The following is a 15806-nucleotide window of genomic DNA, read 5'->3' on the forward strand; positions in this document are numbered from 1 at the left end:
AGTTTAAGTTTAAAGAGTAAAGTAAAGCAAATATAAAGTAAAATGAAAAAAAGAGAGTTCACATTGCCATCTGTAAAGTAATTATTTTTTAATTATTTTTAAGCCTATATATAATAAATAAAATTACCTTCAATGCACACTTACGTTTCCTCATATATACGGGCGACCAGCTTAAAATATCATATTATGAGGGTTGCGTGATATTTAATGAAACTAACAGAAACTTTAATAACCACAGTATGTGACTTTGTGCAACGACAGCTCATATCATCTGCAAATTAATGTAAATTTCAGCAAAAATCAGGGTGTTTTTTTTTTCAAATACAATAAATCAAGATGACTGCTATGTGCCATTATAAACGGTTTTACAATTGTTGCACGTCACTTACCCTCGCCGGTTGTGATTGGTTAACGGGGAGACCTAAAGTACAGGTAAAACCGCATGTGACATTTGAATAGGGTGAATGAGATTCCATGATTATACATCCACAGTTTGAGAATTAACTTTGAGAATTATTTTGTAACGAACACTTGCTTGCATCCAGGGTAAGTACGGTGCTCCCTCCCCCTCCCTCCGACTTTCTACTAAAAATCAAAGGGCAAAGTTTTGTTAAGATTCATTTATATAAACCTTATATATAGTCTAAATATGCCACAGAATGCACCATCCAAAGTCTTAAATTGCATTTGGTTTTGTTGGGGAGAACCCTTAGACCTCCCCTCCCCTCTCCCCCATGAAAAGAAGGTTTCAACGATTACTAGGGCTGCACCCCCTTCTATAAAATCCTGGATCCGCCTTGTAACACGTCCAACAGGGAAGGCTACGTAATATGTGTTACAAATTAACTGATGAATCAGAACTATGAACAGAATTTCACGGCTAATACGGTGTGACATATGCCCATAGAACATAGAAAACGTTGAATGCAGACTGCATATATCTCTAACTATGCCGGATAATATGATATTTAGTTTAAAAACACATTTTGTACCCAGATTATTTATTTTAAGACAAATTCGATGTCGACCTCATTATATACTCAGGGCTAATGTAAATACTAAGTTGTTTTATCAAAGGTAATACAATTATCAACATCTTAAATATCAACGTCAATATCAAGGACACCCATGTAGTATAAAATTCAGTCCAAATGTTATTGAAGTGTATCAAAAATACGTTACGTGAGAGCACACAATTCTGACGATGACATCATTTTGAAGTTGATTTCTGTGTCGATTGTTAGATTTTAACTTTCGTGGTCTGTGTAATAAAATGCATAGTCAAGTAGCGTATAGATAGATCATGTGTACATACCATTTTTACCAACAAAACAATATATCATCGATGTATTATATACATTGAATAATGCAAAATACATCAGCGTTAGCTGTAGGTGACAAATCAAATTTATATTTCCTACGATATTGAGTGATATGGTATGTAGTCCTCTGTGTGAATTTCCCCATCGTGATTTTTCCTCTCCATTTTACTTTTGAATTTCTTTTCTCATTCACTTTGAAGAGTTACTACCGCTGTCGTGGCTGTCGTTGCTGTGTTGTGGCTACCAATCATACAGTCATATGGAGCAGGAGAGTTGTTCTTCTACATCCAATCAATTGCATCTTACCTCTACCCTCCAGTCTTTGCCATCTTTATTGTCGGTATCCTTTGGGAGAGAGCAACCGAAAAGGTGTTCAGTTTTATTCCACAAAATTAATCTTAATTATGAACTATATCAAGTTACAACAATAGTGGCGGTGATAGTTGATGTAAATTTCACAGAATCACTGTGTAAACACTATGTAAACACGGTGTAAATTCTGTGTAAACTCTGTGTTAACTCTGTGCAAACTATCTCCTCCATAAAGTAATCAATGTTAATTTGTATATGGTATGTCATTTCTTTTTGGTGTGAAATATTGCAAGTAGAAAAGAAAAAAGTTATAAATATATATATATGCAATTAATGTTGCCCTCTTAGGCAGACTATACCAGAAGACGAGAATCCACACAGACTGACTACTGGATCAGGTTCTTGGTTTATTGATGTAACCTTTTACCCGTCGTTTCTTTACAGGGTGCGTTTGCTGCTCTGGTTAGCGGCGTTCTACTGGGTGCGGCCCGTTTTACCAGTGATTTCTTTTTCGATAGTCCAGGCTGCGGACAGGTTGATACTCGTCCAGGAATTACCAAGAAACTTCCCTTTCTCCACTTTGCGTTACTCCTCTTTGGTATTTGCCTTTTTGTAATTATCCTCGTCAGTCTGTTGACGGAGCCAATGCCGAAAGAAAAGGTACAATGGAGGTGGGAATGGACGGGGCGGGGAGGGGATCGAGGAGAGCGAGATGAAATAAGAGATGATGAAATAGTTAGATTTGATATTTCTCACAAAATAAGATCCATTAATATTGTTGTTCTTCATCCTCCGTGTTGTTGTTTTGATACAATGCTCGGACTCGGACAGCTTCGGTTGCAAAACAGTGGCAATACTTGAAAGAGTTTTAGAACAGCTTAGAATAGTTTACAGCAGACAAACAGAAGAAATAGAAACTGGGTGGTTGACGCGAAGTTTAGCTTGTCAATCATTTTGAGAACCAAAAGATTTGTAGTGACGTCAACAGTTCTCAAATCATTCCTTCTTGGTGGAGGATCTTCTATCATTGAAATACAAAAGTATTGTACGTATTTGCCTCCTTTATAAATACTATCGTTAATTATTGGTTGTCATCCCCCTTGTTTTTGTGTACTTTTTTATTCTAATATTATTTGTCATATTCATATTATTTCTATAGTTGGTTCGATTGACTTGGTGGACCCGTAATGTCCCAAGGACAAAGGATAGACCGACAATGCTGAACCAGAATACTTCAGAGAAGGAATCAACAGCAGAGACGGTTCAGACAGAAGGTGAAGCATAGAATAAAGAAATGATTTTCATGTTTCGCGTTACCGGGACCGATTCAGAAAATGTACTCCCATCAACTCTGGGATGGAAGGAATGAGGGGCGTGGTGTTATTCTCTCCAGTCCTCACTTCCCCCAAGAAACTATTGTTAAAATAAGTGTATCCAAAGTTTTGATCAAGGTTTAGAAGACATTATATACATTATCGCAACTTGTAGCTTATTTTCTAATTGGCGGATGGACTATTGATTTTCGGCAGACCCATCTTGTCCTCCAAAAGGATAGCTGGCTTTTGATTTGATTTGTTTTATTTCAAAACAAAATATATAGACAATACAAGACATATTGTGTAGGAATAACACAGAAAAGATCTGTCCAGCAGACTTATTGCCACTGTGGTCCCTGGCTCGTAATGTTTATTCCCCTATTCTTGTATGTCATACCTAGGACGTGTTTGTTCTAATGGCTTTATCGTTCCATTCTTAAATGAATCCGGGCACGCGACTGTTATTCTTCTCCACACGCAATCTGAAGGGGCCATGAATGTTTTTAATTTAGATACATATTTGCAATCGGAAGGTTAATATAGACGAATAGTCAAAACATTGATTCCAAGTTCCGTCACATTTCTGTCACTGCATGGGACACTTTTCATAGTCTAGTGACTTCGACGCTTTTAAAATTTAAATTTCAAATTAAACCTAAAATTAATGTTAGCTGTTTAATATTCCAGTTGTTTACTTCTTTAGTTCAAAAATGAGCAGTAATGATATAATTTATTGTTTGTTAGTGACATATTGCTACTGAAGGACAAACAGATTTAAGCAATTTAGGTTTTATTCATATTTCATAGAATTTGCACAACGCGAAACTTCTGCAGTCACTGAATATCTTTCTTCGTTTGAAGTATACATCTTTCTCTCTTTCTTTATAATTGGAAGAGGTTAAATTATGAATAATCCAATTAGAGACCGTCAGCGAATCGATTGCAACGACCCCATTGGTCCCCCCGCGATTTCTTTTGAAAGATGCAATTAAGACAAAAAATGTTCTCATATTTAAACCGCCGTAGTGTAACTTACTGTTTGAAAGTGGCAATTGGTCACAAGTGACTGGAAACAGAAGCTCCTCAATATGAGGCTTTCATTTTATAAGGAAAACGGAAAGAGGGAGAGATGGTGAGAGTGAACGACAGCAATTACAATATCGCATTATCAAAAGAAAAACAAGTATACGTAATACAGAGGAAATTTACGTTAAAGTAAATAGGCCTATACAAATGATTCTTTTGTGAGAACAAATTATAGAACCTCATCTAGCCCTTAAACGATATATGTTCTATGCAAATTGTAGAGAAAATTCAAATATCTCTAGTACGATATTTTGCGATGAAATTAGAAAGTAAGTTCACTCGTTTCCAAGCAAGGCTGAAGAAATGTTTTGGTATCGATTTATAATGCAGACCCGTAGCTAGGAATTCTCAGCTTGAGGAAGCTGAAGGGGCGACTAAAAAGTTACCATTGGCATAACTAATATCCTGTTAGTTCTAAAGTTCTTTTTCTTTTATACATGATGGTTGAGACACATATTGAGGGTGGGTCACAGAAGTCCACTAGGTAGAGGGGGGGGGGGGTGACAGTTAATAAGTCGGTAATTCGGAACAATGAAAAGGGGTAACGTCACAGATAAATATGTGAAAGGAAACAAACCGTATCAAACTGCTCAACTACTGCCATAAGCCTGACGTTTCGATCCTAGCCGAAATTATCTTCAGACCTTAACTGAAACTAAAGCAAACTAAGAACACATTAAGAGACACAGATGGACAAATGAACAACGAATAGATCAAATACAGGCACAACAAAGGAGACATAAGATGAAAGGAAAAAGCGATGGCATAATAATGTTATTAGATTGCGAGACTACATCAACATGTCTATTTTTGCAGAGTTGCGTATAGATAATACGAAGTAACAACGCATGCAACGTAATTTTGGAACCCAATTCGAAAATGAAACTTTGAGATACTTCTGATTAACCGAATTCAATTAATCAATTTGCATATTTGTTTCAGTTCGGGAGCCAAGTCCTCGAGGAAAACTCATTCTCAAGTACCTTTGTTGTATAACAGAGAGATTTGATGTTTCGGCGGAGGATCCAGAAAGTAATGAAGATGATCAAAGTCAAAAGAAGGAGGTCTCAAAAGTGAAAGAATGGATCCTAAATATCAACATAGTTGTTTGTTTCATATTTGGTGTGGTTGTTTACATTTTATTTGGTTAATTAAAAACTTGTTATAAACTTTAGGATAAGCCATATCTAACTTAGAACACATATGAAATATAAACCAAAGAAAGGGTTATTTGGCCTTATAATGGGGTACTTGACGGAATGTTGGTGGTGCAAGGAGAATGAGGGCGCCGGGGGGGGGGGGTGGGAGGGGTGGGACTGGACGAACAGACTAGCATTAACCAGAACAACCAAAATAACAAACCAACATGTAAAAGATTGTTCATCAAGATAGTGTGGCTCCAGTTGCTGCTGTTATCTCAGACAGTACCACACAATCAGTTTGGTGACTACGAAGCTACCAATCTATGAGTGAGTGAATGGGAGGGATGGGTAGGGTGGGGTTGTGCACTTGTAAAGAACTCACTACGAAACTTTTGTATACATGAAGATTATTGTTGGTTACGTCATAAAGCTATGTAGAGACATAGAAGGAGAGGTGTCAGTGCGAGGTCGCTTAAATCAGTTATGCTGCCAAATATGTACAGCTTTACAAGGTTAAACGTTGCCACTTCATACGCGCATAACCACATACTAAACACTAACAGGTCAAATAAACGAATGTATGACTCAAACAAAACAATTAACAAAAGGTGGACAAGAAAAGACACACATCGGCTGAGTTGTGCCTTGAGTATACATATAGTACTATGTGCATAGCTGGAAAGTATCCTCGGGACATGCTAATCTTCTTTGTATGATATGTATCTACTTTTAATATTGAATCATTGTGAATTTTCACCAGATTTCTTCATCGAAGCTATTTTCGATATAGGCAAACGCCCTCTAATTGCAATAATCCGAATAGGTACAGACCGCAGAAACCTTCGAGGTATTTTGTGGCAGTTTTAAATGACCAAAAATAGAAGTAGTATCTTCATTTTCCACTCGTGATATAATAGGCTACTTGTCATGAATCAGTCAGTACCAAAAAAAAGAAGAAAAAAACACACACACGCACACCCACAAATAGTAATTCCCCGACAAAACAAAGGAGTGAGTTGGTGCGTGTGTGCCTACATACGTGCGTATATGCCTACGTACGTACGTACGTTCGCGCGTTGGTGCTGGTTTGTATTATATTACTTAACAATCTTTATAATCTTAACATGTATGCATGGATGAATAACTATAGCCATATGGGAAAGTATCGTAATTTACAATGTCAACATACACAACTGTTTGAAAGTTATTAAGCACAATTTGCATAATGTAACATGAATATTTATGAGATCTTCATTGCGGCGAGCAGCCAATCCTCACGTGACAGTATTTCTCAAGAAAACCGTTTTAATATGTCGAGCAATGTCATCATGCATGATACAGCCCAACGAATGACGTTTCTTGTGGACCGGGGAAACCCTATGGTTAGGGTTAACCCTAACCCGAGAAATACCGCATCATGCAATACCGTACTTCTTGAGGCAATGCAACTTGCCACATTATAACTATATTATATCTTCAGAGATGAAAAACAACTCGAGGTCTTGGTGTTGTGAGGGCTGTAAAAGAGAGAGAGAGAGAGCATAGGCCTAAGTGACATACATGCGAGTTAGCGCACTGTGAAATTAATATAAACCATCACACCGCCCCCACCTTGCTCCTCTTGCGCTCTGTTAGATATCCAGGGCTGAGCTACGTATAGTCGGCTATATGGTATGTATAGGATACATGTAGAACCTTAACGAGTTGCTTCAATTTCAGGTCTATTTTGAATTCATTATCAGATATTTCTTGTCTTTAATCGAGACGGTAAATTTAGTTAGGCCTTTCGCTGTGTTCTGTTGTTCTTCATTTGCGATTAGCAAGCCTGGTATCATTGCTGATGTGAAACGTGTCATTTCGACAATATATGTAAATAGTATTCACATATGACGTGTGTGTATTAAATCATTTTGCAAGGAAAATGTAAACTTGAAAAATATCAAAAGTCATCCAAGTTGGTCATTTATCTAAAAATATCATATTTTTAAAATTTCTAAATGGAAAAGTAAAAGTACTCTTCGTCGAGAACTGTTGAATTATTAAAACACATGACAAAGTGAATAATTCGTCATTTAACTGACATTTTATTAAATCGTTCAAAATTTAAAAGGTAATCAATTCAATAAATATCTACATTACTTAGAAAAATAATTTAGCACTGTTCAATAATTTGCTGAAAATTGCTGCCATAATTACGTGAACAGTTTAACATTTCGATGACATTTTAACGTTTTCCATGTAAATGATCTATAGCACAATTCATTTTGCATGTTAATAATTTTGTATTCCATTCTCAAGATTTTTTTTTCCAATTAGAGGGTCAACCAACTATCATATTGATTTTCTCAACGTGTTTCTGATTTTGTTCTTAGTAAACCCATTCTAATAGTGTTTGACCACGACCACCCTTCCTCCCCGTTGTTCTCTACCTCGATTCCTCCCCATATCAACGCACCCCTAACTCCCCTCCCCATTCCCATTCTCTGTTTGTCCTCCCCTCACCTTCCCCATTTTACCGCATATGTTTCTTAACGCTTCCTCCACAAATTGAAAGGTTACAATCAATACATACCCGTCATTTACTTTCGTTGAAACAAGTGATATTACCGTAGGGCTCTAATTATAACACAATTGTCTGCCTATTAAAGAAAAACATGTACAACCACGATTATTTCAAGTTTAAGGTTGTTTTGAAACCACAAAACAAGGCTAATGATTATACAGTGCTGCTATTAGTGAATGTCAACAACAATAAACGACTACTTTTTTTTATACTGAGCCTCGTGAATTCTTGCATTTCGGGCGTTTGTTAAAGAATTAATTGAAGCTTCCCATTTAATGCCTTAATGGGGTGCTGTCAGTCTCATGACCTTAATTACCATTTGGAACGAGCTAGGAATTGGTATAATTGACACACCAGTGTGAAGTCTATACTTAACGAAAGATAACTTGTGCTTTTCAGAATGAAAGAGAAGTACTTTAAAAGAATTTGCTTTCTTCTGGAACTTAAAGGGTGGCATCAAATTGGCCACATGTTAAAAAAAAAAAAGGGATTTTTCGTCTTTATTATTTTAGAGCCATATAAAAACACCGTTTCTCTTTGGGATGAATCGACAGGTAAATTTGACACTCATGATAGTTTGAGAATAATCAGGACACTTGAGAAATGTCAAGTTAATTTTAAGACAATTTTAAGACAATTGTTAGCAATTTGTATACTGTACAGGCGTAATCAGGACACTTTAGAACTGTCAAGTTAATTATAGTATTTTGTCTCTCCATTTCTATAACTACTTTTTACGTACACCACATTTAAAGGTCTATAGCCAAAATCGGGACTCATGTGTCCCCCCCCCCCCGCATGCAGACTACTGTGCCCGTGGCTCAAATTTGCGCCACCATCATGTACAAAAACGTCACAAGTTACAGTACGCGGGTGTTTGGTCTCTTCCAACTCAGAATTCATGGCTACAGGCCTGCGAACAATAACTAAACATTTCATTTGTTTCTTGCTTGGAGTGTTAGCTCAGTGGTTAACACCGGTGCCTTTCAATCATAAGGTCCCCGGTTCGAGTCACTCCCAGATTAATGTATGTCGTCCAGTTACAGAGTTGTTGACAATTAACAATTCATAATCATGGACGTTAAATATGAATGTGAGAGACTGACTTCGGTCAGCTTGCGGCTTTGATAAGCCAATTAGGCTTCTTCGCGAGTTCCTGCTTGCAGGAGGATCTAATATACATACATACATACATACACACATACATACATACACACATACACCCATACATACATACATACATACTTTTCGTTTGTTTCAGGTGCTTCATTTATTTCGTTTATTTCATTTATATCATTGGTTAATTTCTTTGATTTATTTCATTTTTCAATTGTTTCATTTGTTTCATATATTTCATTGGTTTCTTTTATTTCATTGTATAATTTGTTTCTTTAATTTCATTAACTTCATTTGTTTCTTTGGTTTCAATTGTTTCATTTTTTGTCATTTACTTGATTTGCTTCATTTGGTTTCAATTATTTTAATGAATCAATCACAAGACAGAGATCAAGTTAAGCATAAGAGTGACAACATCGCTAATAACCAAAAACAAAACAATATAAAATAAATTTAAACTCACACAGACCAGAAAAGTAAAGTACATTGCTATAATTGGTTGATTGAGGGACTACTCAAAACAGAGACTTGCACATCCCTGATTAATGTAGAAAAATGTAGAATAAAAGTCCATGGACGGCAAAAATTACGAAGAGAGATCTGACAATGAAGACAAATTGAAGACAAAAGGATGCTGAACCCCACACAGCCTACCATGTACCCCTGCACATCACTGAAATAACCACTGAGACACTGAACAATACAAATATAATCGGTGAAGAAAACAAGAGACGTTAAGAAAATACTAAGATAACAACATAGTTTGTAACGTCTTTTAAAGTTACCAATTGTATGTACAGACTTGAGTTTGGTCAATGAAAGACTTGAAGATCTTATAGATACAGGACCTTTGAAACAAATACAATACTGACGGGAATTCAAACAATTTACAGGAATGCTGAGAGAGTTGCTGAATCTAGTGCTGTGGTTGGGTAAGGAATTATTGAAGAAAACAGTTGTTGAAGCACCTAGGAAGAGTTGCACTGCAGAACTGCACAGTAATTAGCAATTTGATGGATACTGATGTCGCCCTCAAGATTACCGGAAAGAGGATTGTAATGTAAGGTACAGGGCCCGATTTGGCAGTTTGGAAGAATATATGCTTCCGCAACCACGTAGGATAGCTGATGGCCCAGGCAGAACTAACGTAAGATCTAAGTACTGTGAGGTAATGGTATAACAGGCTCATACCCCCATATGTATTCACAGTATTAAGTATCGGTAATTTCGACAACTTTTGTTTCTCTAGTTCTCAAGCATTATGTTTCATCTCTAAAGCAAGGCAAATATGTCACCAAAACAGAACTAGTATTGTTCGATACAGGTGACAAACGCCTACAATGGAATTACGACCTTCCTTACCGGTTTCGAACCTCTGGACATAAGTGATATTTCATCACAAATGTGTTAAGAATTCAAAAAAATACGTCGCTTTATCATCATGTATATTATTTGCAGTCAGTCCAGCGCAAAGGAAACATTACTGTTATTAACAAAGCATGCATGCATCCAACTAAACATAAGTGCATTGTAAAATGTCAAACCTTTTTATTATTATTATTATTTCTACGTTAAAGTATTAGTACCATTAATATTTCCCCATAAGTTAATATATAATGCTCACTTTGTTAGCAGCTCTCTCGAAAGAGGTGTCAAATTTTCTTCCAGTTTCATAAATGTTCTATATTTATTCTTTTTTGTGGAACATCCAGTCATCATACGTGAGAAGCGAATCGGTCGGTTTCTGACAAAATCTATTTTCACCAGGGTTATATTAAGATCAGGTTTACCCCAGGCCAGATTGAGCGTAACCAGGATGATGTTTCCTAACGTAGCCAATAACCAGGATAATGTTAGCAAATTGTTAATCAGGAAATTTTCACCAGGTTGTTTTTAGAGTGTACAATCAGGGTCCATAGCCTAGTGGTTAGGGTGTCCGCATATAAAGCGGGAGGCCCGGGTTCAAATCCCAGTGGTGGCTGGAAGTTTTTCACTGTTCTGGATTTTCCAACTCATTACGATTTCAATTATATATATTAATTTGCCTTGTCGTTTACCTCCATTTCATTAACAAAAGTCTGTTCAAAGTATCTCTTTCGAGATCCGTCTTTAGGAATCCCAAATGACTTCGAGTCGGTTACAATCATGTTTGATCTCTAGAGTAAGGCAACTATGTCACCAAAACAGAACTAGTATTGTTCGATACAGGTGGCAAACGCCTACAGTGGAATTACAACCTTCCTTACCGGTTTCGAACCTCTGGACATACAATCAGCGTCCATAGTATAGTGGTTAGGGTGTCCGCATATAAAGCGGGAGGCCCGGGTTCAAATCCCGGTGGTGGCTGGAAGTTTTTCACTGTTCTGGATTATCCAACTCACTACGATTTCAATTATATATATTAATTTGCCTTGTCGTTTACCTCCATTTCATTAACAAAAGTCTGTTCAAAGTATCTCTTTCGAGATCCGTCTTTAGGAATCACAAATGACTTCGAGTCGGTTACAATCATGTTTGATCTCTAGAGTAATAGAGTAAGGCAACTTTGTCACCAAAACAGAACTAGTATTGTCCGATACAGGTGGCAAAAGCCTATAGTGGAATTACAACCTTAGTTACCGGTTTCGAACCTGTGGACCTCTGTTCTTGATTTTCCAACTCATTACGTTTTCATATATATATATATATATAAATATATATATATATATAATTATATATATATATATATATATATATATAATTATATATATATATATATAATTATATATATATATATATAATTATATATATATATAATTTGTGCTAGGTAGACCATTTGGAAATATTATCCACGATGTTGCACAAAAAAATATAATGGATTGCTATCCATTCCTCAGCTTCGTAAGCTCGAAAAACTATGCATCAAAGTCCGCAAAGCAGAACTGGACATCAATTTTCTCAGGAACTGCCGCCAGTTTGGCGTTATTCCGAAATTCTTATGCTTCACGATCCAGCATGCGGACAATGTTGACGTCCTTGCAATCAGAAAGAGACTTTTAAAGAGTGCACTCAACAAACGTTGCAAGGAGAAAGCCACTCTTGCGAATCAGTTGGCGAAGGATATCCAAAATGTCCGACAAAAAGTGACTGGCCTCGATTGGTATATTCTCAAGAAAGCAGTCGACTTTAATGTGGAACGAATTTCACGCAATTTCATAGCCGGACACGAAAGTAAGCTTAAACGCCTTACTAGAAATTCAACACTTCCTTTCCGTAGTGACGAAATCATTCAGAACTTCTCCTCTTACCAACTGAGCGAAGATGAAGAAAATGTCTTAAAATATGGATTAAGTTTTGGGATTCAGCCACCCTTCCTAAAGAAATCTGATGTTCTTACCAGCTTTGAACTCATCCACAAATTCCTAAAAGGAAATCTAAAGGATTCTGCAGACGCCGGAGTCGTCAAAACACAGTTGGCTTACCTTGCAAATAATTATGTTATAAGTCACAAGCCCTCGACTACTGATCTGAGGAAGTACAAGATTCTGAAGAAACTTAAACGTAATTCAAGCATCGTCATTCTAAAACCTGACAAAGGTAACGGAGTTGTTATTATAGATCGTCAAGCTTACAACGAGGGAATTAGCTCAATAATCAACGATGAAACAAGGTTCCAGAAAATAAAAATTGATCCAACCCTACGCAGAGAAGGACAGCTACAAAGATTTCTAAGAAAGCTCAAGGGCTCAAGGTTTTTCCCGGAGGACACTTACATGAACATTTACCCTACAGGATCTCATCCTGCCAGAATTTATGGACTGCCTAAAACTCACAAATGTACTAATAACAATTCATTTCCTACTTTTCGTCCTATTGTTTCAAGTATTGGTACTTATAATTATAATTTGGCAAAGTTTTTGAGTGATTTTATATCTCCCAACATTTGTCTCGATTATTGCACTCAGGATTCTTTCTCTTTTGTCCAGGAAATTACATCTATGGACATATCTGATCATTACATGGTATCATACGATGTAGTTAGTTTATTTACCAACATCCCACTTTCTGAAACTGTTGATATTGCAATCGATGCCATAATGCATAACAATCCAGGCGTTGGTATTGAAAGGCGGGATCTCCAGAAACTATTCATGTTTGCTACCTCACAAACGCATTTTTTATTCAATGGTAATTACTATGATCAAGTGGACGGTGTGGCAATGGGTTCACCATTAGCACCGGTGTTGGCAAATCTCTTCATGGGTCATTTGGAGAAACAATTTCTGAATGATTCATCTGCCCCATCCAAACCTTATCACTACCGCAGATATGTTGACGATATTTTCTGTCTTTTCCGAAATGAGGATGAAGCCATCGATTTCCTTCAATTTATCAATACTCGGCACCCTAACATAAAATTCACTATTGAGAAGCAAAAAGACAGTACGCTACCATTTTTGGATGTGCTTGTCAGCAACACTGGTCATTGCAACACTTCCGTTTATCATAAACCTACGTACTCAGGGTTACTAACCAATTTTTTCAGTTTCATTCCGTATTCTTACAAAATTGGTCTCATTAAAACGTTAGTGGATAGAATGTACAAGGTCAACAATTCTTGGAAAGGATTTGACCTAGACCTAAAAGGACTTATATCCACACTCAGCAAAAATCAGTTCCCCTCTCACTTAATTGACAAAGTTGTGAAATCGTATTTACAAAACAAGGTGTCACCGAAAAATATCATTGACCCGGTTTCTCACAATACCAGATTTTACAAGCTCCCGTACATTGGTAATTTCTCTGGTCATGCTCAGAACAAAGTTAGACAGTTGATCAAATCGCATTGTACAGACATTGATGTCAAATTAGTGTTTATCTCATTTAAAGTTCGAAATATGTGTGTAGTAAAAGACATGATTCCATCATACCTTAAATCTCGTGTGGTCTATAAATTCATCTGCACAAGCTGTAATGCTTGTTATATAGGGGAAACCCATAGGCACCTTTCTACACGGATTTCTGAGCATTTTAAAACCGATAAGAATTCACATATTTACAAACACTTAGCTAAATTTCCCAACTGTAAGCGGCTATGTGGCAACAACTCATTCAAAATTATCGACTCCGCTCCCACTAAACTCCAGCTTAGGATCAAAGAAAGTCTACATATCAATTGGGATAAACCTAATCTCAACAAGCAGCTTGACTGTCCAGTGTTATCTTTGTTGAGTTAATCTACTTTTCCTTGTGTGTTATTGCTAGTGTACATTTGTCTGCTATTACTTGTTCATTTTGCGTCTGTAACCTGATGATGAAAGTCGCTACTTTCGAAACATGTCGTTCTTTTTGTATCAATTTTGGTAAATAGATGTATAAGTTAAAGTCTGTGGTGTTTTCAATTTTTTTATATATATAATTATATATATATAATTATATATATATATATATATGTGTGTGTGTGTGTGTGTTTCGCGTATATAGAAAGGGGAGGAAAATATATTCCTAATATATATCCCTATTTTTACTAGGGAAACTCATTAGCGTCGGTGAACAGACTCAGCAGAGTCTACTCTCAGCTTTCATATACTTGTAGAAATGCTCCCAAATGCTCCCTTGGCAGTTTTCAGAGATCGCTCACTTGAGTATCGTCCAATGCATACTCAAGAAGAGGCAGGTGTTAAACAAACCGAGTGGAATAACAAGATAATGAGCAAAATAGACCTTGATGAGAGGAAATGATGACCGCCTCTTTCCCACCTTTGTGGCTACAATGTCACGTTTTGTGTCATTCACCAGACGTTGCTTCCCAGCGGGGAAAAGTTCAGTTTGAAATATGAAAAGAAGAAAAAAAAGGAGAAAAAACGGGGGGGGGGGGGACAAGTAGTCGTCATATGCGCGGAAACTATGTGGAGGTAATTTTGTTTTAAATTGATGCATGCAAGCTGAACGAAGATGAAGATGGAAAAGAACCAGAGGGGATATACGTTCTTGATATCAGACTGTAGTGTTTTACTCTTGATGGATTTTGTGTTTGAATTAGGTTAAGCACCGATGTGAAATATCGTGAGAGAATCACCAGCTAACATTGCATAAGTCTCATTTTTTTAGTATTATTTTTCTTCTTGCTTCCTTTCAACTCAAAAGCTCAAAGGTAGCGAAGAATATCTCAAAATCATTCAAATCATTATATAAATCAAGTGCAGAAATTTAGGTTATTATTATTTAAAATGGCGAAGATGATTTTTTTATTATTATTTCATTAAGTGATTATACTATCAAAAATTGGTAAAAGGTTAAACATCCTAACTTATGTTTTCGAATATACTAAGCTAGTGTAATAAAGCATAACCTAAAACAGGAAGGGAAGAAGGATCAAAATAACAAGGTCAAACAAATCGATGGGGCTATTTGCATATAATATCAATGGCATGTGATATCATGAATTTGCAGAGAGATGTTATCTTATATAAATTGATTATCACCTCGTATCCGTATTCGTTTAAAGTTTTGGTTTTAAACTCATTTAGAGTAAGTGACTTGATAATATGCACACATAATTATTTACCCATAAATCAGTCTATGTATGATCCCAACATTTTTATTCAATTTCTTTTGATGTTAACTTCTATTTACATATTTTTAACTTTGAAAATCAAATAGTCTCAACTTTTCCAAATATTCAATATGAGCCTATATGTATAGGACTTAAAAGTCCTTATAGGACAATAAATAGTTGGAATTTTAAGCAAAGTCTCCATACATAGAACACAGTCATAACTGTAAATATTAGGGTAATGGTATAATCTTTGTGTAAATCAGTCATTGGCAAATCATATCCGGCTACAATTTGGAAGCAATATTGATAACTTTAAGTGCTTCAAGTCTAATATTTTTCCTCAAGAAAGTTTAAGATGTTAGCGAACACTAAATAGCTATTCAACTGAAGTAATGTTTTTTGGTTTCATAT

The 15806-nt window shown here is 36.2% G+C and overlaps 3 protein-coding genes and 1 long non-coding RNA gene across 5 annotated transcripts in view; 3 read left to right on the plus strand and 1 right to left on the minus strand.

Annotated features, from left to right (window-relative positions):
- LOC139983003 (sodium/myo-inositol cotransporter 2-like) overlaps nt 1–5314 on the plus strand; it is a 40672-nt gene extending 35358 nt beyond the window's left edge. For both annotated transcript variants that reach the window (XM_071996324.1, XM_071996332.1), the window contains exons 12-15: nt 1523–1691; nt 2079–2294; nt 2794–2908; nt 4979–5314. In XM_071996324.1, coding sequence (XP_071852425.1) covers nt 1523–1691; nt 2079–2294; nt 2794–2908; nt 4979–5187 — 709 coding nt within the window. In that variant the 3' untranslated portion in view covers nt 5188–5314. The remainder of the gene's footprint in view (nt 1–1522; nt 1692–2078; nt 2295–2793; nt 2909–4978) is intronic.
- Nucleotides 1–15806, minus strand: part of LOC139983213 (uncharacterized) — a 229402-nt gene that overhangs the window by 26347 nt on the left and 187249 nt on the right. The gene's annotated exons all lie outside the window — the stretch shown is intronic.
- Nucleotides 9942–15806, plus strand: part of LOC139982901 (3',5'-cyclic-AMP phosphodiesterase 4C-like) — a 282309-nt gene continuing 276444 nt past the window's right edge. Inside the window, exon 1 of the mRNA XM_071996092.1 lies at nt 9942–10004. Coding sequence (XP_071852193.1) covers nt 9957–10004 — 48 coding nt within the window. The 5' untranslated portion in view covers nt 9942–9956. The remainder of the gene's footprint in view (nt 10005–15806) is intronic.
- Nucleotides 10980–14261, plus strand: LOC139975591 (uncharacterized). Its single transcript, XM_071983621.1, has 2 exons — nt 10980–11018; nt 11734–14261. The coding sequence occupies exons 1-2, from the start codon at nt 10980–10982 to the stop codon at nt 14071–14073; spliced, it is 2379 nt and encodes a 792-aa protein (XP_071839722.1). The 3' UTR covers nt 14074–14261.

This window comes from Apostichopus japonicus, chromosome 2 (assembly GCF_037975245.1).
Source record: "Apostichopus japonicus isolate 1M-3 chromosome 2, ASM3797524v1, whole genome shotgun sequence".
In the NCBI taxonomy this organism is placed as follows: Eukaryota; Metazoa; Echinodermata; class Holothuroidea; order Aspidochirotida; family Stichopodidae; genus Apostichopus; species Apostichopus japonicus.

Coding starts and splice junctions, on each gene's coding strand:
- LOC139975591 (XM_071983621.1), top strand. CDS start 10,980: ATGACTTCGAGTCGGTTACAATCATGTTTGATCTCTAGA. Junction 11,019..11,733: donor AATCATGTTTGATCTCTAGA/GTAAGGCAACTA, acceptor TCCATTCCTCAG/CTTCGTAAGCTCGAAAAACT.